The 24,664-nt window shown below is 36.5% G+C and overlaps 1 protein-coding gene across 1 annotated transcript in view; it reads right to left on the reverse strand.

Annotated features, from left to right (window-relative positions):
- Positions 1–24,664, reverse strand: part of CFAP47 (cilia and flagella associated protein 47) — a gene marked incomplete at its 5' end in the record, with an annotated part of 258,098 nt that overhangs the window by 86,488 nt on the left and 146,946 nt on the right. The window contains one exon of the mRNA XM_031060192.1: positions 16,350–16,447. Coding sequence (XP_030916052.1) covers positions 16,350–16,447 — 98 coding nt within the window. The remainder of the gene's footprint in view (positions 1–16,349; positions 16,448–24,664) is intronic.

The following is a 24,664-nucleotide window of genomic DNA, read 5'->3' on the forward strand; positions in this document are numbered from 1 at the left end:
CACAAGGACTGAACTTGGAATGGTGGCAGTATTGTTGAAAAAACAGATCTTGGCTTCTCTCTTCCATAGGCTTAAAATGACCAGAGCTTTCAAGATCCCCATCAGTGTCTACATGTCAGTAGCAGGAGTTAGAGTCTCCTGCTGTATTCTCATTATTAACTCGTTTCTGCTTCTTGGAACAAAAGAGGTTTCAGTGAATTGAGCAGCAGCAATTGAGAACAGTTTCAGGGCCATGTTCAACAGAGCTCAGCCCAGTTTGGTCAAACTACTTCTAGAAATCAGTTCTGGCTCTTGAAGTGCCTGATGCAAAGTGTCAGCAGGTCACACCTCACCACCTTTTTCCCCACACACCCCCAACCCAGACACGCATGCCCACGCTCAGCTGGGCCTTTCTGGCACTCATCATTCACAACACCCCTGTCCTGAGGGACTGAGTCCTTCAGGCTTCCTATTCACTCCTAAATCAATGGAGATCTTTGTGGAGTGAACCATCTCCCTCACTGTACAAGCTCCTTAATCTCCTTTTTTTTTTGCCTTTTTTTTTTTTCTCTCTGAGATGTAAATGAATTTCCAAGATAATCCTCTCCTTTCCATGTCGGGTTATGAGGCTAGAGAACCACAGCATTGTTATTATCTTGATACTGTTTTTTTCCCATTTTACTTGGCATATTTTGCCTTATAAAATATCAGCTCTCAAAAAGGCACCAACTGTTCATCAGCAGTGAAGTCTATCAGAACAGCAGATTGAGCTGCTTGAAATTTAGGACTAAACACCTTAAGCAAATTATATATTTGTAAAACCTGCTTAGCAAGGAATCCATTCTTATTGCAGTACAGGAAATTAACTAGAAGGGAAAAATTTGCACAGAACATTTAATATCAGAAGCTAAAAGGGCAGTGAGTTTCAGGTTTAAATTTACATATAAATTTACATAGGAAAATCACACTGAATTGAATTTCTTTCAGCTGAAATATGCATTAGTGTCTAAGTCATAATGCCCTGGAACAGAATACAGCAACAATTAGTTCATAAGTTATTACAATAATTCTAAGTTCCCTGACTAAAAATTACCACACTGTTAACCTCTTAACGGGGACTACATATTGTACCAAGAAAACAAACTGGGAAAACAATGTTTTGCAAGAGGCAATTACAAAAATTATTTTTCTGAAATGGAAGGAAAGGAATAGACTGAAAAAGCATTACATTTAACGACTGAATGGATCTATGATGTCCTCAGCTCCACCAAAATATGCCACAACCCATACCAAACTGATATTGCACTAATTTATACACATAAAGGAAAACTAATGAACTAAATAATATGCCCATATTTGGATTTACATGTAAAAATAGATGTAAAAAGCTGAGTTTTCAAAACTCATCAAAGATGAGTGGAATGCTAAGTGAAGTGCTATTTTAAGATAATTAGAAGAAGTATACCTGAGAGGGGGATACAGACTGAGTCAAAGTAAAATTAACATCCCAAATTCCCACAACTGAGAAAGTAATAACTATGCTCACATCTTAATGAATACTTTTTTGAATTTGAAATCAAGGGCACCTCTGCATCCATGGAGACTGAAGCTCAGCAACTCTCCATACTCCTGAGAGCCAAATCCTGAGGAAGATTTCCTTCTCAGATTCAGCAGTGTTAGAAGAAATTACCAATTACAGCTATTTCTTCCCAATGTCTATACTGAAGATTGGCACTTCCAGTGAGCAGCTCAGTTGCCTAAATCACTTCATACAGTAAGCTGGCTTATCAAAGCCCAGTTGAGTTTCACAACCCTACTAAAAAATGTAGAAGTCAATCTTTTACATTAGCAGAATCAATGGAGAAGAAGATCAGAGACTTATAGAACTGTTCGGGTTGGAAGAGACCCTAAAGATCATCTCATTCCATGGGCAGGGACACCTACCACTGGATCAGGTTGCTCAGAGCTCCATCCATCCTGGCCTTGAACACTCCCAGGGTTGGGGCATCCACAACTTCTCCAGGGAACCTGTGCCAGGACCTCACCACCCCCACAGTAAGAAACTTCCCCTAATATCCAATCTAAATCTACTCTCTGTCAGTTTGAGTCCATTCTCTCTTGTCCTGTCACTGCATGCTCTTGTCTTTCTCTCTGTCTTCCCTGGAGGCTCCTTTAAGGCACTGGAAGGCCACAATCAGATCACCCTGCAGCCTTCTCTTTTCCAGGTTGAGCAATCCCAATTCTCTCACTTTTTCCTCATAGGAGAGATGCTCCCTCTAATCATCCTGGTGACATTTATTTCCCAGAGGTCCCTGTCCTTCCTGTGCTGGGGACCCCAGAGCTGGACTCAGCCCTGCAGGTGGGGTCTCACCAGAGCAGAGGAACAGAATCCCCCCCCTCACCTGCTGCCCACGCTGCTACTGATGCAGCCAAGAACACATTTGGCATTCTGAAATTGACTGAGTTTGACTGCAGAAAGATGGGCTGCTTCTGATATCTGACACTGAATTAATGTAACAAAGGACCAAATTAATCTTCAGAGGATTTTACAGGAAAATCATTTACACCTACTTTGTCATCAATATTTTTGGAAAGCGTGACTCAGCAAGTGACACATTTCCATACAGCTCCTATTCATCATTTTTATGGGTCACTCTGCTGTGCAGATGCATGCACACAATATATGAGGTGCCAATGATAGAAAACAGTTTGAATCAAATCAATAGGTGTATTTACACTCCTTGGGTGATAGGACTATTTGTGTGATGTAAATCCAGGCTGCATCTCTCAAAAACAGACATTTCTCCTTTTTTTTCAGATAATCCTTTCTCCTTCAGAGACTGTCATATCCACAACAGCAGAACAAAATAATTAGGGTCAGTATCACTCAATAAAAATCACTAAAAAGTGCAACATTTCCAAGTGAGAAATGCACTGCTCTTAGAGCATGAAGTCAAGAGAGATATGAGTGACTACTGCATTTTCAAAGTTAGTTATGTCTCATGGAGTTGTAATATGCAAACCCTTTTGCAAACATGTCATCACACCTACCCAAAATCAGCCTCAAAATAATGAAAATCAGCATTTGTGACTCTTTCTTTCAGACAAGTTAAGGAGATGCAAAATTTAGGATACTTTCAATTTCCAAATAGCCTCCTATATATCAGGTAGACAGTTTGCAAAACCTGTCTTTTTCAATCATTCCTCTCAGATCTAGACTAAATCTAATTCTCAGAGATCTCTGAATGTAATTCAGGTTAAATGTTTAAGTAAATCTGTGTTCCTTATTTACCACAGAACTGCACTATTATCCCTGGACTCTGCTGTGTACAGCACTTCAAGGTTTAGTTCCTGAACTAATTGTATCTGCCCATATAATGCTACAACATCTAGCTGTAATTATTTTCTGCTGGTCTCACTGATTTGCTTTCAAGTGCTACATAAAGTCAAAATAATGCCATAAATTCACAAATCCAATAGACTAGAACAGACTTTGGAAGGCTTGGTGAGTGCTGATGATTTCTGCATTTTTATAAAGAAGTCAGTAACTGAAACCACAGAATTGCTTCCAGGAATTTACTCTAATTTAATTACTCTATTAGTTTAATACTGGATTAATATTTAGATCCAACTGCCCTGGATTGAAAATTTGATGTGATGAGGTTAGAAATCTCTGACATGCAACTACAAACACAACAGTCTTTATCAGTGAAATGCTGAATATCAGCTCACTCAGAACTGACCTGGAAAAGGCAATGACCAGCAATGTTCCAGTGGTTTCAAGTCTTACAGAAATACTTGGTAAAAATAAACTTACAACCACCTATCAGAACTCAAAACTTTAAAGACTCCTGCAAAATGTGGAAGAAAATATTCTACTATGTGCCTCTACTCATAGTTCATGCTGTTATGAGCTAACTAAAAGTACTTCTTTACTTTAAAAGTAGTAACTAACTCCAATAATATCTAATTTTACTGAATTTTTATGACCATACTAATGAGGTAATTTACATCTCAGCTACACCACCTACCATCAAGTTAATCAATCAGTAGAGGTAAATGCTAATTAATTTCACTGTCTTAGATCTTGCACCTACTGTGACTTTCTCATTCTGTAGGTCTAAAGATAGATTTTTAAGGAAGCATTTCTTCACAATTTAAAAGGCTGATACCATAATTATTACTTGGACAAAACATGTAGAGATAATTTTAATAGAAAGCTGAAATTGTCAGGGTTTCTGCTGAGAAAAACTTTTTCTCCTGAATTTCTAGACGTAAAATTCCTCTGATAAAAATATTTCTCTCCTATATTCTAGCCACGTGGGTTTTTTTTAATCCAACTTTAATTTTTGGCATATCTCTGCAGTCTCAGGAGCCAGAAAGTGTTATAATAGGGAGAGAATTTCTTAAATGTTCATAGTTTTTCTGTAAAAAGAATTATATATAAATGAAAAGGAACAATCTCTGTAAGAGTTATCTCATTTTCTGTTCCTTACTATGACTCGCAAGATCAGATAAACTTTGAAAACAGCCTCATTGCTAGTTGTTGCTCCAGAATAAGTTAACTTTTAAACCCTTGAGGTTGGCTCATAGATTACTGTCTCACATGAAACAATAAATACTGAATTATAAATATTGACCTCAATGCTAGAGGTATCTGCACTCTGTCCCACACATTCCTTTAGCAGTTACTCTACTAAAGTAATGCAAACTCAGTATATCACAAGCAATGTTTATTAATAACAGTAACATCTATATATATATTCTTACTGATGGTATCTGTTACTAGAACCTCTGAAAAAGCAGTCTGAAGCAAGGCCTATACTTGCATTTCCCTGGGTCTGTGCGGTCTGACTACTCCTGATGTCAATCAGAAAGAAGCCTCCCTGTTTCTATGGGGAAGATGTTGAAAGTGTTTATTAGATAATTGTGAAATCATTAATCACGGAGTTAGAGTATAAAGCCCTTTAAATACAGATTTCTCCACACTTCTTTCTGCTCAGTTTTGACCACCTGGCAGATCAGTTTGTGAGAGAAAGTATTGCTACTACAATCTCCTGACATAATACTTTTATTTTGGCACATCCACATATTTGGACATGAGCCATTATTTCATCCTTTAACTTTTCTACAGTAAAAGCTATCTCCTGAGGTTGCAGCTTCAAAACATGGATAAGTATCGATTAAGTGCTTTTCAATTGTTATATTCATCCTAAAGTCACATTCTGCTGTGTAGGGCTTACACAGAACAGATCTGCCGCATTCATTTTTCTAGGCTGCCAAAACCAAGATTTGAAGGTTGGAACCAGTAATGGTAATACCCTGCCTCTGCTTAGATCTGCATGTAAACAGTAACACTGCGCCAGTGACTTTTTAAGAGCACCACAAAAGGCTCAGAAGCAGTGTGTGAGTGGTCTGGGAGCCTTCACAACCAGCAACAGCAGCACAAGTTTCAGCTCACAAGAACAAATCTTGTAGAAGTGTGGGTGGGCAACATATTTCAGAGATACATTACCAACTTTGGGGTACCCATGTGGTTCTAAAGGACCTGAGAGAAAGAAAAAAAACAGATTTGGCAAAGACAAAACTATTGTCTCCACACTTATGAGGAAACCAAACTCAATCCCTTGCAGGCTTTGGTTTTATTAAAGCAGAAACTAATAATTGACTGTTCGAAACAGACCTTCCCCTCTGGCTTATCTCACGCTGTACAGATCCTGCTTGGAGCTCACTTATTAGATATTTCCTCTCCAGACAGAAAATACTACTTTTCAAGTACATGGATGGATTAAAAAGTCTCTTGACACAGTGAACCAGTGCGGTACACTTAGAATTTTCTCCATGAAATAGACAACTGCTAATGAGTAAGTCCTTAAAGCAATAACAGCCTTTTAGACACTTTACGTCAAAATTTAAGAATCACCTTCTGTCTTGAACTCTACATTCAACCTGAATAAATCCATTAGAATATTTGCAAGGCGAAGTAGCTATTGCAGTTCATTTTTCTAAACAATTTGAGATAATGGACCTGAATTTATCAACCTAAGTTACACCTCTGTAACACCGTTACAACCTAGGAAATAAAAGTAAACAGCAAAGTAAAATACAGTAACAAAAGTTTTAATTGAAAATTTACAATGTTTAAATGGTTGAAGATACTAATAATTATCAATTTATAAAATTGAAAAAATTGATAAAATTAAAATTATAAATATGGTTGTTTTCTCTGCATTTAGAACTAAAAATATGTGCCAATGCACAAATGAATCATAATAACTGAAACTGTTATTTAATAAATGAATAATGAACATTAAATTAATTTTCCTTTGACTCAAAATTTCCTGCTTTCACAGATGGTTCCTTTGATCAGTTAAAATTCTTTATAAATTATCCTTTCTAAATCCCAGAGAAATATATAAATTATTACTGAGTAAGTATTCACTACCTCCTTCCATGTAAAATGAGTAGCATTAATTTTTACTCCCCATTTCTCTCAAACAGCTTTAGCTGGAATTTTTTCAGTAGAAATATTTGCTGCAGGGAATCAATTTTATAGCCTTCAGGTTAGTTAGTTTTATACAAATAGGTCTGCAGATTCAGCTGAGGTAGTCTCTATGATCACTGAGACTTTAGCTTTTCTTTAGTCTTCTAAGATTTCAGTTAGAATGATTTTCATCTCCCTTTACACCACGAATTCAAATCAAGCAGCAAATTCATTTTTACAAGGCTGGAGAAAAGTCTTCAGACTGTAACAGACACTGGGCCCTCATCCTACTGAGGTTGATGACTTGAGCAAGTGTCAGAGATTGTCACATTTACACAGTCACTCCTTATGCTGATTTAAATAGAAGAGGAAAAATCTCGATTACTTTTTCAGAAGGCCAAACCATCTAAAATAGGTAGAGCTATAGCCTAGTCAAAACATCCAATAAAACGTCATAATTTAAACCAAGTAATTCCTGAGTTAATGGCATTTTTCAAACTTCAACACAGCACCTGTTTTCAAATCAAATCTTTACTCAACTAGCTTTATGTACCTACTTGAAGTTCCTGATTCAGATGTTATGAATATTTGTATGTGTGCATTAACTTGTTGCTCCTTGCAATGATCTAATTTAATTATCACTGGCTGTTTCAGAAGCTGTGCATACTGTCCATAGAAATCCAGCAGAAAAGAACAACTAGCTGCTTTAACATGCAGAAAATTTTTGTTAAAATGTTATTTGATTTGAATAAAAAATATTTGATATTATTTGCTATTATAAAATTTTATTTGACTTTCACTCCAGAATTTTTAAATAGTATTCCGACCATGGGAACACAGCAATACTATTTTAGAGAAGCAGGGATATTGGTACATTTTTTGGTAGCAGTAGTACCCCTGCCAAAACACTCTTAAACACAGAGCTTTCTGTTATACAGATGGACAACCTTCATAGGAATTGAACAAATAATAAAGATCCCTTCCTCCTCTTCCTTCATCTTACACAAGGAAAACAGAGATTTCTCACCAAGTCACATTAATCACTGGGGGGGGAAACAGTGCAGTAGCACCAGTTTTCTTGGCAGCTCTAAAAAATGGCAGGACAGGTTTAAAGGTTAGACTTCTGCAGAAAAAATCACAGAAGGTCACTTTTAAGAGCCTCCAAACATAGTCGGAAAATTTACACTTTACATCTTTTAGACAAATTCACACTGTTCTCTTTCACATTCCTCTCACTTTTATTTATTAAAAATAAAAACAAACAAAAAACCCCAAAAAAACGAATGACAAAACCATCAAAAAGTAAATTCAAACAGAAATATAAAAAACCCCACCCAAATCTAAGAGTGTACATACAACCATGTTTTGTCTTGAGCCAAAAACCTAGTATAAGTTCCTAGCCTTGACAGAATGACAGGGAACAGAGTTCAAACATTACATTTTCTTTTCAATAATGTTACTTTACTACCTACTTCAATCTGCACTCCAGGCCATCAGTGAGCAAATTTTTCTTAAAAAGAACTTTTTCCACGGACTTGCTGTGTGTAATGGTTGAGGAAAAAAACGCTCTTGTTTTGATTGCTAAGCCCCAGGGGAGCAACAGCAGTTGTGGGCTAGGGAATTGGTAGTTTCCTTATTCAGGGCCACCTACTTTCTTCACATAACCGTTATTTTTCATAGATATGACCACTTGTCCAGATGAAATATCCCCTCTAATTATTTGGTTTAGATCTAACCTCGCATTTTTGTTCCATGGCAGTTAGTGACAGCTCAGATGTCATTTTGTGATCTACATTAGCTCCCTGCTCTTATATCAGAGAACTGATTATTCATCTGTAGGAACAAGAGGGGGGGGTTGGCAGCTGCTAAATATTTATCAAAAAAAAATCACTCACATTTTTATACTTCTAATAATTATCCTTTGTTTTTTTTATTTATTTTTTTATGAGCTATACAAATATGCTCTGGTCTGAATTATTTGCCTAACTGCTTTTAGTTAGAGCGATTAATAATTACTACCTTCTCAAATTTGTTTTCCCTCCCACCAACCATGTTGCCATGGTTCTTTTTATACTACCAACTGTCATGAAAGCATATGATAGAAATTAAAAAAAAATCTTAAGGCATGATTCACAACTTCAGGTTACTCAATTTCTGAGAACATGATCCAAGGTTCAGCCATATATGACAATATTCAGACTACAGTTTTGCTTAGCATTTATGAATAATTAATGTACCACAGCTATGAAAACAGTGTGTTACGGTCTTCAACTGCCAAGTTACATAATTACAAAACATTCTTAATTATACACTTTTTACTTTTAAATAAATAATGAAAAACATAATAAGGGAGACATTGACACATAATTTAGATTCTAAGTTGGTTTTTCTCTAACACCAGTGACACTTGTAACAACATCTCTGCATTATATCTGTGAATTGACCTAATGCAGTTACCACCAAATACAAACTCCTGCTAGAATAACCACACTGCAGTGTTTTATGACAGGATGGGTTACACAGATTTGGTGCTGTGACCTGTCCATATCAGCTGGCAGTGAGACACAGGAGGAGGAGACAGAGCAGAGCAGTGTGAGGGCTCAGCCTCCACACTCTGCAATGCCATCAGTGTTTTGCTTATCAGTGGCTGTTACACTCCCATGAAGTTGAACATCCACCAGTGGTTGAAGAACATTAAATGAGCACATGGAAGATATTCTCCAGTTAAATTACACCCAAACAGGTGGATTTCATCCACTCCAGGACTGCTGCGTGATACAGATGAAGGAGCAGTAAGTGACGGCAATCAGCAGAGAGACTAAAAACACTATTTCTGTGTACTGAGAGTTTAACAGCAATGAATATTTCTTGTGAGTTCCCTTCAAGTAACTAAACAGAAAAAGGAAAGATGCTGGAAAGAGGCATGGCCTGGGGAAAATTAACACATATTTTCTGAGATTTCTTACTGTTGTGCCTCTCTGTAAAACAACTATAAGTTTAAAACAGAATGCCATCTCCCATGATGGGTTCTACTTCTGCAGTCCCCAAAGCATGATTCCCAGGTTCTACAGATCTGCCAAGGCTTTTGTGGGGAACTATTCCCTGAGCCAATAAATCCTATGAGAAGAAACACACCACAGAGTTGGCAAGGGTGATGTTTCTGATCTACAACTTACAAATCCATTAGAAAGCAAAATCATTTCTGCATGAGAAGAATTTGAGGAGTATCACAGAATTGTTTGGGTTGGACAAAACATTAAAGAGCATCTCATTCCAACCTCCCTGCCATGGGCAAGGATATCTTCCACCACACCAGGTTTTTCAAAACCCCATCCAGCCCAGCCTTGGCCAATTCTTGGAATGGGGCAGCCACAGCTTCTCATGGCAACCTCTGCCAGGGTCTCACCACCGTCATAGGAAAGGATCTTTTCCTTACATCTCATCTAAACCTACTCCCTCTCAGTTTGCAGTCATTACCCCTTGACTAATCACTACATGCCCTGTCATCAGTCCCTCTCCAGCTCTCTTGTATCTCCTTTAGGTACTGGAAAGCTGCTTGAGCTCCAACTCTCTCTGTCCTCACAGTGGAGGTGCTCCAGCCTTGGATGACCTTCATGGCCTTCTGTGGACTTTGCAACACGTTCATATCCTTCCTGATTTGTGGATCTCAGAGCTGGACCCAGCATTGCAGGTGGGGTCTCACCAGAGCAGAGGAGCTGAATTCCCTCCCACACTGCTCTTAGTGCAGCCCAGGACAGGTTTGGCTTTGTGGGCTGCAAATGCTCACAAGCTGGGTCTGATACATCAACACCACCGAGTCTTCTCCTCAGAGCTGCTCTCAGTCCATGATCTGCCCAACCTGTATTTGTGCTTGGGATTGCCCTGAGCCCAGTACAAGACCTTGCTCTTGGCCTTTTGAACTCGATGAGGTTTGTGCAGGCAATTCTTAGAATTCATCATGAATTTGAAAAGCTGTCAGCTACTAATGAACAACAGTCTGATCTAGCTTGTGCTATCTAGATGTCAGTAACAGAGTAAAACCCACAGAACTTCAGGATTTTTTAAAAGTAAAATATACATTTGAAAATACACTTCTGCATCCTATACCACTTGCACTCTTACAAGTTTCTTCCTTTGCTTTTGTGATTTATTAGACTGCCACAGGCTGGTCTAGACAAGACAAAATTAAATAAAAATATGTTATTACTTTCATAAGAGAAAAATGAATAAATTCCTGAGCAGGCTGTGATCACAGTGCATACTTTCTCCCTTTTTCCCTGAACTACTTTTCAGCTGATCTCTTTTAATAGAGTTGATGATCTTTGTCAGGGTGAAATGAAACCTGAAATTTGCATTGGTAGAAAGAAAGCCAAAGCTGAGAAGTCTCCAACATCATTCTCCCTTACATCATGCAGCTCAAAACAGAATGATTTTCTAAGATGATAGAACAGAAATGACAGCTCACAAATCTGAAATTTCTTTACTGGAATTAATTCCAGGACAGTGCTATGGAAATGTTTTTACTTGTAGCAAAACTAATGGAGTATTTAATGACTGTGGGGAAATGGTCTCCACAGGCCAGCAATTCCAATTGCCCACACTGGTTATCCAGGTAGACTGAAAGACAGAGGACACCAAGAAAAGACAAAAAATTCTTAGAATTTAGATTGGTTTCTTTCGTTATGACAGCTGGCAAAAAAGGAGGTTGAATCTGGGCAGGTAAAGTTGGAGGTGTTCATTATAAGCAGCACTAGGACTGACTGGATTATTTCAGTCTTACCAACACTTGATAATATCCCTCCTCTGAAATACTGTTTTATCCTTGTCACACTTGTAAGGGTCCCCCTGTTTACAAAGCTTTAGCAATCCTTCACAGCTGGAATGCATCCTTACAACCTTTCAAGGCTTCACTAATTATCTATTTTTTCTTAATATACACAGAACCTAGAAAGAAAACCTGCAGCTGGATACTGTCTTCCATTTCAGTGGGGTTTTTCTTATTTCTGCAATGGTTGAGCACTGGATTTCAGAGCATTCAGGGCTTGGATTAGGAAAAAATATCCAGATCAGGAGGATATAGGCTTTAAAAAAATCATTCATTTTAAATGAAAATCAGAAATCGTGTACCAATCTGTCCAAATTGGAAAACAACACCCAGCCAAACATGAGAACACCCAGCCTTCCCCCCTTTAATCCAAAAAAACAAACCACCACCACTAAACACCACCACCAAACCACAACAACAAAAACAAAACAGAAACACAAACCCCCCAAAAAACCTGGAGAAGAAAATGAGAAATAAATCTATCTTCAAGAAGTTTAACTGAACACTGAAAAACAAGCTGTCATCCATTCCTTTCTTGGAAATAGAAGCATGTGGAATTATCACAAAGAAAGTTCAAATCAATATTTTATTCTGCTGTTTGCAAAGTAATGGCACCAAGCATTTATCCAACACAGGAGATACCATGAGTACTAATGACCAGGGAGAAAAGGTCAAAAGTGAAACTGCTTCTCTATCCCAAACCTTCTAAACATAAAAATATTAAACAGTACTAGCACTATTAAAAGCCAAGTTTGTGGCATTTTTTCCTTTTTTACTATAGTTTTCTACACACAGAAAATGAGATTACAATATTTTTCTTATTCAAACATTGTATTGACCTTTAAAGCATTGTATTATACCAAACAACTTGTGGTGGGCATTCTATTGACCACATGGACCAAAACAATTGAATCTTATTCAATTTAGAGACAGATGTGCCTCAAACTGGGGGAACTACTGTGCTTCTATGTAAAAATTAGGAAGAAACTATTACATTTTAATTTCAAATCCATTTCATAGGATCCTTCATGGAAAGGAACATCGAGTTCAACTCCTGGCCCTGCACAGGACACCCCAAGAGTCACCCCACATGCCTGAGAGCATTGTCCAAACTTCCTGAGCTCTGCCAGGCTGGTGCTGTGACCACTGCCCTGGGGAGCCTGTTCCAGTGCCCAACCAGAAACCCACACTGACTACTGAGGAGTAAGGACTACAATAGGATTTGACTCTAAATTTCCAGTTAGATAACTTCTCCTATTCAAACATGGGTATTTCTTTTACTGATATACAGTGATTAAAATAATTGAAATTGGACTAGAGTTTAACATGAATGACTTTTTCAATATGGCTTATGGCTTTAAATATTGACTTACTCAATTTTTTTATTTCCATAAACAACGTAATCATAATCTAGTTAATAGCAAAGTACAAGCTTAAATGATTTCAGCTATAACATGTCAAAAGAATTTTAAGAAAACTTGGGCAGCACAAAACTTGGCTTGATTAATTTAACTAATCAATCTCCACTTTGAATTTTAGGTTGAGAGAAAAAACACATCCAGAAACAATATGTTGTGAGATGGGTCTCAACAATGTAGAAAGGTAAACTTAAAATATCTTTTTTAAAAACTTGAGTTAAACCCAATTATCTCTAAGACTTTCAGATACATATCTGCAGATATGCTTTCATATTGAAATTTTTCACCTTAAGGATATCAAGACATGGAAATAACAAAGCAAACTAAAGGTAAATGTAACTGGAAAATCCTGTGTTGTTCCAAATCAAGACACCGATCTAATCAGAATTAAGCATTAGGCAAAAGATAGATGAAAGCACATGCAATAATTTACCACAGAAAATTCTGAGCAAATTAAATGAGCATGGGGACACGATGCATGAGTTTGGGGTGGGGGCAGTACAGACCTAACATTTAGGCAGGTATTTATTTTTAGCTGATTTTATGTACTGAAAACAGAAGAGAGCAACTCTGTGCTGACACCAAGATGTAAGCTACAGACAATTGCATGGTGCTGCCATAGAACTTCTTGTTTCTTCAGTTCTCTGCACTCTTCAAGAGAGAAGGAGCATCAGCTGATGGCCAGTGCCTCAGGCCATCTATCAGGGTCAGAACTTGCACAGAGTCAGAAATTTGGCCTCAATCCTGACACCTCTCACCTCCCCTTTCCATGTGGTGGGAGCTGTCACCCTGCCACAGGCACCGCATTTCAGACAGACACCCATGAATGAAGCACAAAAGGCTGAGTCACCTAAAGCATTTCCAAACCTCAGACACAAAACTGGAATCTGCAAGCAAATATACTCATCAACAATAACAGGACATGTGCCAAATGATCCCACACTGTCCACAGCTCCTGGGGTGCCCCCCAGCCCTCAGCTCCCTGGGCCCTCCCTCGCTGCCTGCAGGCTGATGGTCACCGTGGCCACCACCAAGAACAGCAAGATGCTACACCTGGCTCATTTAACATCTCCATCCTGCCAACTTTACCTCTGCTGTAGCAAATTTCAGATGTTCCAGAAGTCTGAACACTTGTGTAAGACAGAACATTACTTTTGATGTGCTGAAGATAAATTTGTATTGCATTTGATGATGAGATTCAGCTACAACTACCATACAAAAGCAGTATTATTAGTATTGTAAATTAAATGTTGCTAATTCTCTTCGTTCCAAGGGCCAGGACGGAAGAAGACTCTAAGGTCAAAAAGAGATCAATGTATTCATTAAATCTGACTCACTGATGTAGCAGATGTACCAGGTATCTACGCTTTTTAAATATTTATAAGATTTTGAAGCAATTTCAAGTTCTCACCTTCACAAGACTCTGTCTATGCTTTTCACTAGTAAGATCTTCCAATGTTTTATTGTTTTCATTACTGGGACAGTCCATGCAAGATTAAATAAATCTCAGATGTAAATTTTTGGCCATTAGCTCTTGATGCATGTTGGTCAGCAAAACTGAGACATCATCACTAAATATTCTTTAGCAAATGGTCACATTTCTTCTCCATTTTTTCTTTGGCAAACTAAGTTGATAGAGCTATTTAAAACTGAGATATCATCACTAAATATTCTTTAGTAAATGATCACATTTCTTCTCCATTTTTGCTTTGGCAAACTAAGTTGATAGAGCTATTTAACATTCATATGACAAGGCTTGCTTTTCCAGTCCCCTATGCTTCTAGGAGATTTCTTTGATTTTCTTCCAGTATTTCAAAATCATTTTTAACCTTCAACAACCAGACATGTGCACATTCTAATAGCAGTACCAGCAGCATGATTTGCTTTCTGTTCATGTCTGACCATTCTTCAGCAGTCAAGGACTGCACTGGTTCTCTTTCCTGGGGTCACACTGACAGTTCTATGGAGAAATTAATAGGATAATCCCATTCCCTTACATTAGACACAGAAAGCTCCCACACTCCAAAACTGAGTGCCTGGCATGTAACCAGTAAATTCAGCAATCACAATTCCATAACAGTAACCACGTGTTTTTATTTGCTAGTCAGAAATATTCATGTCATCTTCCAAACTCATCAATAAGAAAAAAATTTTTACATTTTCCATAGAGATCTGAAAAAGAGACATAGCTACTTCTTTACCTCCTTCATTGTTCTTTAAAGGAATTATCCAAAATTTAAGCCCAATCACTTCAGTGCCCTGAACACTGCAGAAGTATTTTGTACTTTAAAAACACTACAGTGTTTTTTCAAGCTTTCATACTGAATTTGATTAAAATTTATAGGAATAGTTCAAATGCACCTTGAGAATTTCTCATACAATAGGAGTCAATAGTGTACTTCAAATCCAGCTTTCCCTTTAACTGCTTCAAAGAATTTTCAGATCAGAAAATGATACAAGGCTATGCATGATCCTGTGGGAGAAAAATCTGCACTGCTCTTCTCAAGGTCTGAAATCACAAACTCTTTTAGTCCAGCTTTAATGTTCCTTACTAGCAGCAGACACCTCCCAGAATACTCATCCAACACCAAGACTTTGAAAACAACAGTATCTGTTTCTCTTCCCTACAGAAGTTCACAGTCAGGACACTGAACTTCAAGGAAAGAAGAGCAAACCTGAAGTCATATATGGACAATGATATTTAATTTTAACATGTGCTTACTGGTTTGGATTTTTACCCCCCATTTGAACACATGTAAAATCAACTGAGGAGACTCTTCTCCCTTCCCAGTATTTGTGACTGGAAAAGGTATTCCCTTAGCACCTCCATCACATCTTTTTATTTGCAAAAATGTTCCTGCAGGAAAAACCCATACCAGTAATTTCTACTCATACAACCTGTTACCAGCACCCATTATTACAATGCATGCAGAAAGCAGGATGTATAGACAATAAAGCAAAAATCCATTTACAGAAGATAGGAGAAATAGTAGCTCTGAAAACAAACACCTTACAAATGATAATTCAAAGACAAATAAAATTACAAATCAGTGGGAAACAAAAACGCTATTTATTTTTTAAGCAAACATACTAAAAATTATTTTATCTTTACATAATTAAGTGACTTAAAGCATACTTATTTAATATTATGTAATTGTTCTTGTAGTATGACTAATATAATTTAATTTTTTTAAGAGTGACAGTATGTATTCAATTAGTAATACAAACATGATTAAATATATCTCAATGATTAAAGAAATTGAAATGGCAGTAATAATTTGGCATGCATGAAGAAGTAAAGTACCAAAAGAGACAAATTCAGTTGTGGACAAAAGATACACTGAAGTTTTTTTAGAATTCAGGCTTATTTGAGATCCAAAATTAAAAGTAGATGTCAGAAGAATAAAAGTGTAATTTTTCCAACAGGATAAAGAAGACACTTTTATTCAAGCATTTATTTTAGTTCATATCACTGAGCTTAAATGAGATCTTAATAAGTATTGAATTTTATTACTCAAAAAATGATTGTGTGGTCACTTAATAAAATTGATTAATCCTCTGCGATAGCAGCCAGAACAACAACAAAAATTAAATTTTTCCTCTAATGCAGTAGAACAAAATGAGACATTTAGAGTAATCTTACCAGAGCTTTGCAGTCCACATCTATTGTCCTTTCTGCTGCTGCAGGTGCACTGAAAATCTTCAAGGAGAACCACACTTTGCAATTTGTAGAACTTCCTCCTATGTTAGAAAAACCAAAATGCCTTACAAATTATCCTATGAGCTGATCAATCCTAGCAGCCTTCAAACCAATGAGAACTTTGAACTTTTAGCAGAAATGCCAGTCACTGTTCATACTGAGACAAAGCAAATCCTGAACTGATTTAATCAGTGTCAACATATTGTATTATCTAATCCCTTCTTGTCAGGATTCAAAGTAGTAACAAAATCAATATATACAAAAAATGGAATGGAAATAGCACTTTGGCAAATTAGCTTCCTAGACTACCACATTGTCTCTGGGTTTTAAATATCATTGCTTTGTAACTAAAACTTCAGAGCAAACTGACAGTACTTTTGCAATTTTATATCAGGAAATCAAAATTAGTTCCTCTCACACAATAGTTTTTGTATCTAGCATTTTCCTGGGTTTAGAATGCAGTCAGGAATGTTAATTAAATTATCTCAACAATCTCATTCAGGTAGATGAAACAAACTAAGCCTGAAATCTCTACCATAAGGCCTGATTTTCACAGCACAAATATTTCATGTGGTAGGATCTTTTCATATATAAAGAGCTGTTCAGCACCTTTTAATAATGCATGCCCAAGAATTACTTGCACTATTCCTGTTTGTCAGTACATTGTATGAGATGAAAATAGCCTTAATCTTCCTACTCACACTTTCCTGAATTATACACTAGAGATCTCCATTAGCACTCCTGTTCCACCCCAGCATTAGCCTTGGGAGCTCCTCCTGGTTTTCTCTTGTGCTGTGACCCCAGCTCATCTCACAGTCACCATTTTCCTTGTTACAGCTCCTTATGCCACATATATGACTTTATTTCCAAACCCTGTTTCCAATAAGACTGTTTCTGACAGGATTTATTTGCATTCTTTTCTTACAATTTCCACCATGTACATTCTGTATTCACTTACCCATTTTCTTTGGGCTAATTTGATATGCATACAATTTACAGGGTTTTAATACCAGAATTCCAGGCTTATACTGTCTGGAATAGCCTCAGTGTCTTAGAATCTATAAAAATTAGCATCATTGAGCTAAAGAGATCTTCTGAACGTCCATTAAAGGATTGTGGCATGTACAGGACCCTGAGTTTAATCAATTACAAAAGGTAAAAAAAAAAACCAACAATATTCAGAAGAGGTAACTTGTGAAAAAAGGGAGGATCACCTTACACCAAAACAGAACATACTGCCTTGGAAACTGAAATAAAAGTTCTTTATAAAAAGACCAAAAGAAAATTAAAGACTACTCATAGCTTGGGACATCACATTCTTCAAGAATGCAATCAAACTGTAGAAAAAGCTCTGAAATTCAGGTAGGAAACAAAAGAGGAAAGCATGAACAGCAAAGTTCCATTTACCAAGGATATGTGATTAAAGTGCAGGACAAAGGGATTTATTAAAGTACAGCGACACATTCACGAATGAAAGCCTGTAAGGTTAAGGAAAACAGAAAAGAGCATAAGCTGCTATTTAAACAAAAAATTAACAAGGCTGCCACCCTCTCCTCAAACCTCCAAGAACACTCATACCAAAAAAGCTCCACGCTCAAGTGACAACTTGCTAAGGATTTAAAAAAGCAGTAGCACAACCTTTTCAAACACAGCTGAAGCTGGTAGCTTGACAAACTCAGAAGGGCTGAGAGATGATCAGGGTGGAAAAGGATTGCTCAAGGAAGATAAGGCTGCAGCAGAAAATCTAAATTAATTCTTTGCAGGAGTGTTCATTACAGTGGAGTTCAGGGACTTTCTAAACTCTAGAGCTTGTTTTGAGGGGAATGGTCAGAGAGACTCTTCCAAACTGAGGTTTCAGCAGAAAAGGTTTCTGAGCAGACTGATAAAAAAGAAAGTAACAAATCACCTTTGTAAGAGAGTGTCTGCCCAAAAATTGTGGTTTAATGAAAGATAACCCTATCCATGGCAGGGGGGCTGGAAATAGAAAACCTTTAAGGTCCCTTCTAACCCAAACCACTCTAGGATTCTGCAAGTCTGTGAATTCCAAAGGATCTCATGTATTAAATTGTGGTGGTGCAAACCAGCATGTGGCTCCTTGCTTAAGTCAGCTTGGGATATGAAGAAATGAAAAGGCAGAGAATGTGTTGCCAATTTTTAGACAGGTCTCCTGCATAAATTCTGAAATTACAGATATTTGTTTATATATTCCAAAGAAAATCATTAAGCATCACAATAAGGGAAGGAAGCCACATCACACAAAACTATTTGAATTTTTTGACAAAATCAGCAGCTGTGTGAATAAGAGAAATGTGGTTTATATGGTACCCTGCATTGTCATTACAATATTAGACCTTCCAGCAATTCCTATATACTGCAACCAAGTTACTTTTCCATACACACTTAGAGCCTTCATTTTCCCTCTGACCACACATTTCTCCTTGGTATTCATAACTTTCCTGAATCACATTTCTGTTCTTCATAACTGCAGTAATATAAAACTTATTGTCTACTTCCATTCTTTCTTCTCCCTTTAATATACAAAGTCATTTATTCTATTCAATTTGTTTAAAAAATACTCTAAAATTTCTGATCTTTCTCAAAAGCAAAGCTTTCAGGTCAAGTTACTGTCTTTTTAGTTTTGACTTCAAGTATTTTGAGCTATTAAAACCTTTTTCTATGTTAAAAATTCTTTATTTCTTTTTTTTTTATACATTTTATGCATTTGAATGCGTAGATTAATTTCTCTTTAAATTTTTTCTCCGTTTTGAAAAATCAAATCTTTTTTTAAAATAAACTTCAGTACTTACAGATCACCTTTCTGGGAAAGAGCAATCATGTCTGGGAGGGAATACCTTGTATGTATTTTTCAGTCATACTACATGCATTTAGATATTTTCAATTATAATATTATTTGCATAACACTTGATATGTCCCTAAATATTTTTAAATACTTTAATGGAAACAGTTTTCTTAATGCATGGTATGAACCTGGCAATTCTCTGCTGAAAGAGTATATTTTTATTTTTGCAGCTGAACCCTTGACTGAAAGTTTCTGCAATTTTTGCTTAGTATTAAGCCTTGAAGTTGTATAAACTTTGATGTTCTGTCAACTTTTACTCAGTGAAAACAAAGCTGAATTGTTGTTTGCTGCCCACTTGCATTGTTAAAAACATAAAACAGAGGGCTTTATCCTCACTTAGCTGAAAACCTGATATCAAATAGTGACTTTAAAGGTGAGTCCCTGCTCATGTCCTTACCCATATAATCTATTTGAACAGGCTACATCAAGGCCAATTTATTTCAAGTATCCTCATCTCCAAGTAATTATAGACTAATTTTGCTCCAAATTTATTCTCTTCCTAAGGCAACCCACAAGTCAGAAACTAGTTCTTCCTCTCAAGAATACTCAGAAGTCACTTCCAAAGCTATAAAGCTTAAGTTCCCTGGAAAAAATAAAATACTATAAACACATCAAAATAACAGCAAAGGCTTTTGGAATTTCCTTTAGTTCTATCTCAGCATTCAAACTCAAAAAACAACCTACATGGCTGAAGTGTAGTATTAGAAATTCATTTTCTAATATACAGAGCAGAAGGTCAGGAGTTAGGGGATTTCTTTCACCATTTTTTGTTAGAGTTTTTCAAAGAGTTTTACTTTGCCAGGAAGTAGCTGCTGAGAAAGGCTCAATGATCAGGGGCAATGGAGATAAACTCAATATACTCAGGCTGAAACTCCTAGATAGCTCCCTCTCAAGGGACAAGGTTATATTTCTCTGTTTTCTGCACACATTTCAAAAGCAGGCCAAAAAAAAAAAAAGTATGCACTCTTCCTTATCCCTCTACTTTTCTAAACCTCCATTGACATTTTTAATGCATTTTAAGTCTTTTCTTAGGGCCTGAGCACTGCACTTTGATTTCTTGTGAGATAAACTTCATTTGACTTTAGGCTTGGGTCTCTTATCTCCTCACTCTGGCCCTTTGATGACAAATAAAAATCCTCAGCCTGCTTTATGCAACCACCAGGTCATGATCTTGTCAGATCTCATGAAATAAACAAAACAAATTGCAGTCAGTGCTTCAGATGGAAATCACCACTAGAGAGGAGCGAGGACAAATCTTCTGAACATAAAAATGCATCTACTTCAATATTTAATCTCCACCACCTTCTCTTTTAGTCTCTCCTTTGGTCAGCAGGCTTTCACCCTGACTAGTCAGGGTCAAGCATCTGTCACTAATGGTTTGTGCAAACCAGCACCTTCCATGTGTCAGCTGCTGCATATTCAGTTAGCACCACTGTAAAAGAGCTTCCTAATTTTAAGGTTTTAGAACTTTCCCCAATTATTTTGTAATATTTCGTTTTATTATGGAATCACTGGAAACATAGAAAGGCGTGTAATTCCTGTTTCATGTAGTTGACCTGAGCTGGGGGAACAACAAAATCAAAAATTTTTGGCATTATTTCTGTATCCATTTGTTAATAACAAGTCAATTTCTTCAACTAGTATTTATCTACAGTAATTGCATTTGTGAACAGACAGTTCTGTATTTAAAACACAGAATTACAAAATTACAATTTACAAGAAGTCAGTAAAATTAGGATGAAACCTCAAACTTCCCTTCTAAACCTCATTCCAGCTTGTAAGATATAACAAAATTATTGGTCTTTCTTCCTGAGCTGAATATTCTTTTGTTATCAAATCAGTCTGGTGCCTTGTCCTACTTCTCTTCAGTGATACAAATAAACTGTTTCTCCTTTGCCTGATCTCTTCATTGATTGTGCAATTTTAGAAAATGTCATTAAATCTTTCTTAGCATATCAGTATTTTTAGCCATACACTTTTAATCTTCTACTTTGTATCACGTCCTGAAGAGTTATCAATTCTGAAATCCTCTTCCTTCTACTCACAAGATGCTCCTCTCTATCACTGGCATGAGAATACCATGTCTGCCACAAGCTGAAATTTCTCATCTCTCTGTCCCCTTTCCTTAAATTTACTTTTCATCCATCCTGTGTCTGCTACACCAGCCATTAAATGTGCTGTCAGTTATAAAAAGAAAAGATCCTTCTCTCCTGATGGAGACAGAGCTGTCCATCAGCTCTGAATGACACATCACTGATGATGAAGGAAGATTTGCCTTGGTCCTGAAAATTGTAAAATTCCAGGGTCTCTGGGAGAAGGGTGTATGTGTGGTAGGGACACAATGGGGAAACTTGAATTGTACTGCTAAATATATTGATTTATTTGAGAAACTTCATCCTAATTTTACTGACTTCTTGTATTGGCATCAGAAATATGATTATTTAAGGAAAAAGCTGAATTTAAGTGATATATTAAAATTTAATGTGAGTTCTTTCTACAGAATTTTTACCTAATGTTTGCCGAGTTTATATAGTAATAAAAATTAATAAATTACATTCAATTCCATTTTTAAATAAAACACTCTTAGATAGGGATGTTTAAGGGTATGGGTTTATTTTGGAATAGTGGGCAGAGAAATAATACAGCATGATTTCTTAATTCTCAAGAAAACGTCCTAGGCTGGGAGTTATGAACATTCTCAGAGTAAAAGCCTTAATGTTGTCCTCATAGGTATATTGGTGTACTTTACTAAATGTAAGACATAAATTAAAAATTACATTTTGCCTAGTTTCCTACAATATATAAAAATGTAACTGCTTTTAATATGTAAAGAGTTCATGCAGAAAAAAAACAAAATTTAAACCTTTTTGATTTAGAATAAATATTTTTCATATAAATAATGTGAAACAGACTAGCTGTTAAGCCCATGATTATTTACATTCCTTATTTTTCTAACTGGACTTGCTTTAACCATCTAAGAATTACTATTAAAAGATCTGACATTTCTTTTGCTAACTTTTACTGACAATTTTAGTTTCCCTAAAATGCTAAATTATAAAAAAAAATAATTATTTTTTACAGAATTTTAGGGGATTACTTCAGACTCACCATAAGCCTCCAAGTTTATTCCAGATACAAAACTAATTGCAATAATCAGTCATAAGACATGTAAACCTATTAGAAAAATGTTTTGGATACTTTTGACAGTGTCACTAGGTAAATCTAATGCAGGTTTGTCCTAATGCTGAAGGACAAACCTGCAATTTTTTCTATATAGGTAGACCCATAACTCCACTGGAAAAGAAGTTAAATCTTGTTTTAACTGGCTCTAGATACCTCTCTTCACTTTTACTTTCCAAGTATTCAAAATCCTCACTTGATTTATGGGGGAAAGCTGTAAAACATTAACTCATTAATAAAATATTACAACCCTATTACATTAAGAGTTCAAAATTATGCAAAAAGTCAGACATTTGTATTCATTTTTACTACATGAGGATTAACTTATCTTTGAAAAGGCTAAGTTCTAAACACTTCTACACTTTTCCAGGGAGGTTATTAGTTTAGGGGTCTTACCTTTAGGCTTGAGCTCATGGGTTTTCTCACCTAAGGGTTATACTTTTTCAATAAAAGTGATCAATATGTACAGCTTTTAAAAATGTTTTTGCATAACACGGCAAGATAAACTTTGCTCTCAGCTGCCATTTTATGTACATGAACATATCTGAGAAACCCGAACATTTAAATGAATATTCATGTCATGTATTCCATATAACACTACTTGGAAAAATATTTCAATATTCATCAGTCATTAATCTTGTTCTTAAAGGATATGATGTTATAACTCCCCAAGAGCAACTTCCATAAATTAAGAGTGTGCCTTACATTCTGTATCCAGCCTAAGTCATGCAGAGGGATGGTCCTTAAAGTGACTGAGGATGGAAGATTGCATTAGTTGGCACCTGTAAAGTGGAATTGATGTATGAAAGTGATCCCTTTGAAGTGCTGCAATTCAAAATTAAACTATGATGCTTTCATGTGTAAATATGTACTTAATATTAAATTAATTCAGAATTTTCAAGTTAATATAGTACCTATAGGCAGGCTTGGTGAAGCGGGGTATTCTGCAAAAGGAAAATCTGCTAGATAGATTAAGGTTCCTTTTCTTCAATACTTGTCCTAGACCAGGCAAGGACTGTATCTCTAGAGCCTTTTTCACTCAGGAAAATTTGGAAATGGAAATTAGAACAATTTTTTAAAATGCAAAATCAAAACCTTGTTTTGGCCCTTGGAATTATCTGTGAATAATAAAACACAAAGCCCTGAAAAAGTGTCTGACCTTTTAAAAGGTAGAAATCCAGAACCTCTCTTTTTTAAATTCTGGCTTCAAATCCATCTTTTCAAATGAACATCACCACCTTATGGTGGAAACTGAGATAACACTAGCCCATGAAAGACATCTCTTTTCCCCAAACTTCTTCCAAACTGTAAGAAGAAGAGAGAATTTTAACACTAGACAGCTTATTTCAAGGAAATGGATGACTAACACCATTGGTATCTTCCATTTTTGAAGCTCAGTCTTCCATACTATTCATACCACCACAGCAGGATGTTCTAACACCATTTTTCAGTCAGACACTTTTACTCCATAGACACTTTCTCATCTCCATCTCCCAGGTAACAACTTCAAAAAAATCACCCAGCTGATCTGCTATGTCTGTGGGATGTGAAAGATGGAAAATATTTCATTACCTCAGAATATTCTTGATGTCCTTCATAAACTCTCAGTACCTTAAATGATGATGTCACAGCTCTCCCTTCTCCCTTGTAGTTGAGTGATGAAAATGTATATAAGGCAAATATGGTTATTCACCATTTATAGGGCCTTTTTTCACTCTCCATTTGGGTTGTGTCCTACACTTCTCCTTCATGACATTTAGCCTAGCCTGTCTAGTGGTGACAGAGTATCTATCTGCTGGTACGCACAGAGATAGAAATCAGGATCTGATCTTATAAACGTGTTAAACTCTCTCTGATTAAATCATGGCATGGGAATAAACCCAGGGCACATGACAGTATGTCATCCATGCACTTGTGACATTAGTAAATACAGATCTAAAACAAGAGATAAAAAATCAACAAGAACACAGGTAATATATTTGGCATTATAATTCATCTCCCCTTTTTGAGCTCTGCAGGCAGTATGACATATGTGAACACAAAGTATGCAAAGAGTAAGAAAAACTCAAATGCTGAAAAGAAATCCAGCAAGTTTTAGCAATACAAGCGTCAAAACTTCACTGTTTTGGTGGGAAGTGGGGAGAAGTGGGGTAGGGGAACAGGGGAGGAAATATTCTGCCTTAGTAAAAGTTTGAGGAATAAATTCTGGGGAAATGAA

Source organism: Geospiza fortis, unplaced genomic scaffold, assembly GCF_000277835.1.
Source record: "Geospiza fortis unplaced genomic scaffold, GeoFor_1.0 scaffold20, whole genome shotgun sequence".
NCBI classification, from domain to species: Eukaryota; Metazoa; Chordata; class Aves; order Passeriformes; family Thraupidae; genus Geospiza; species Geospiza fortis.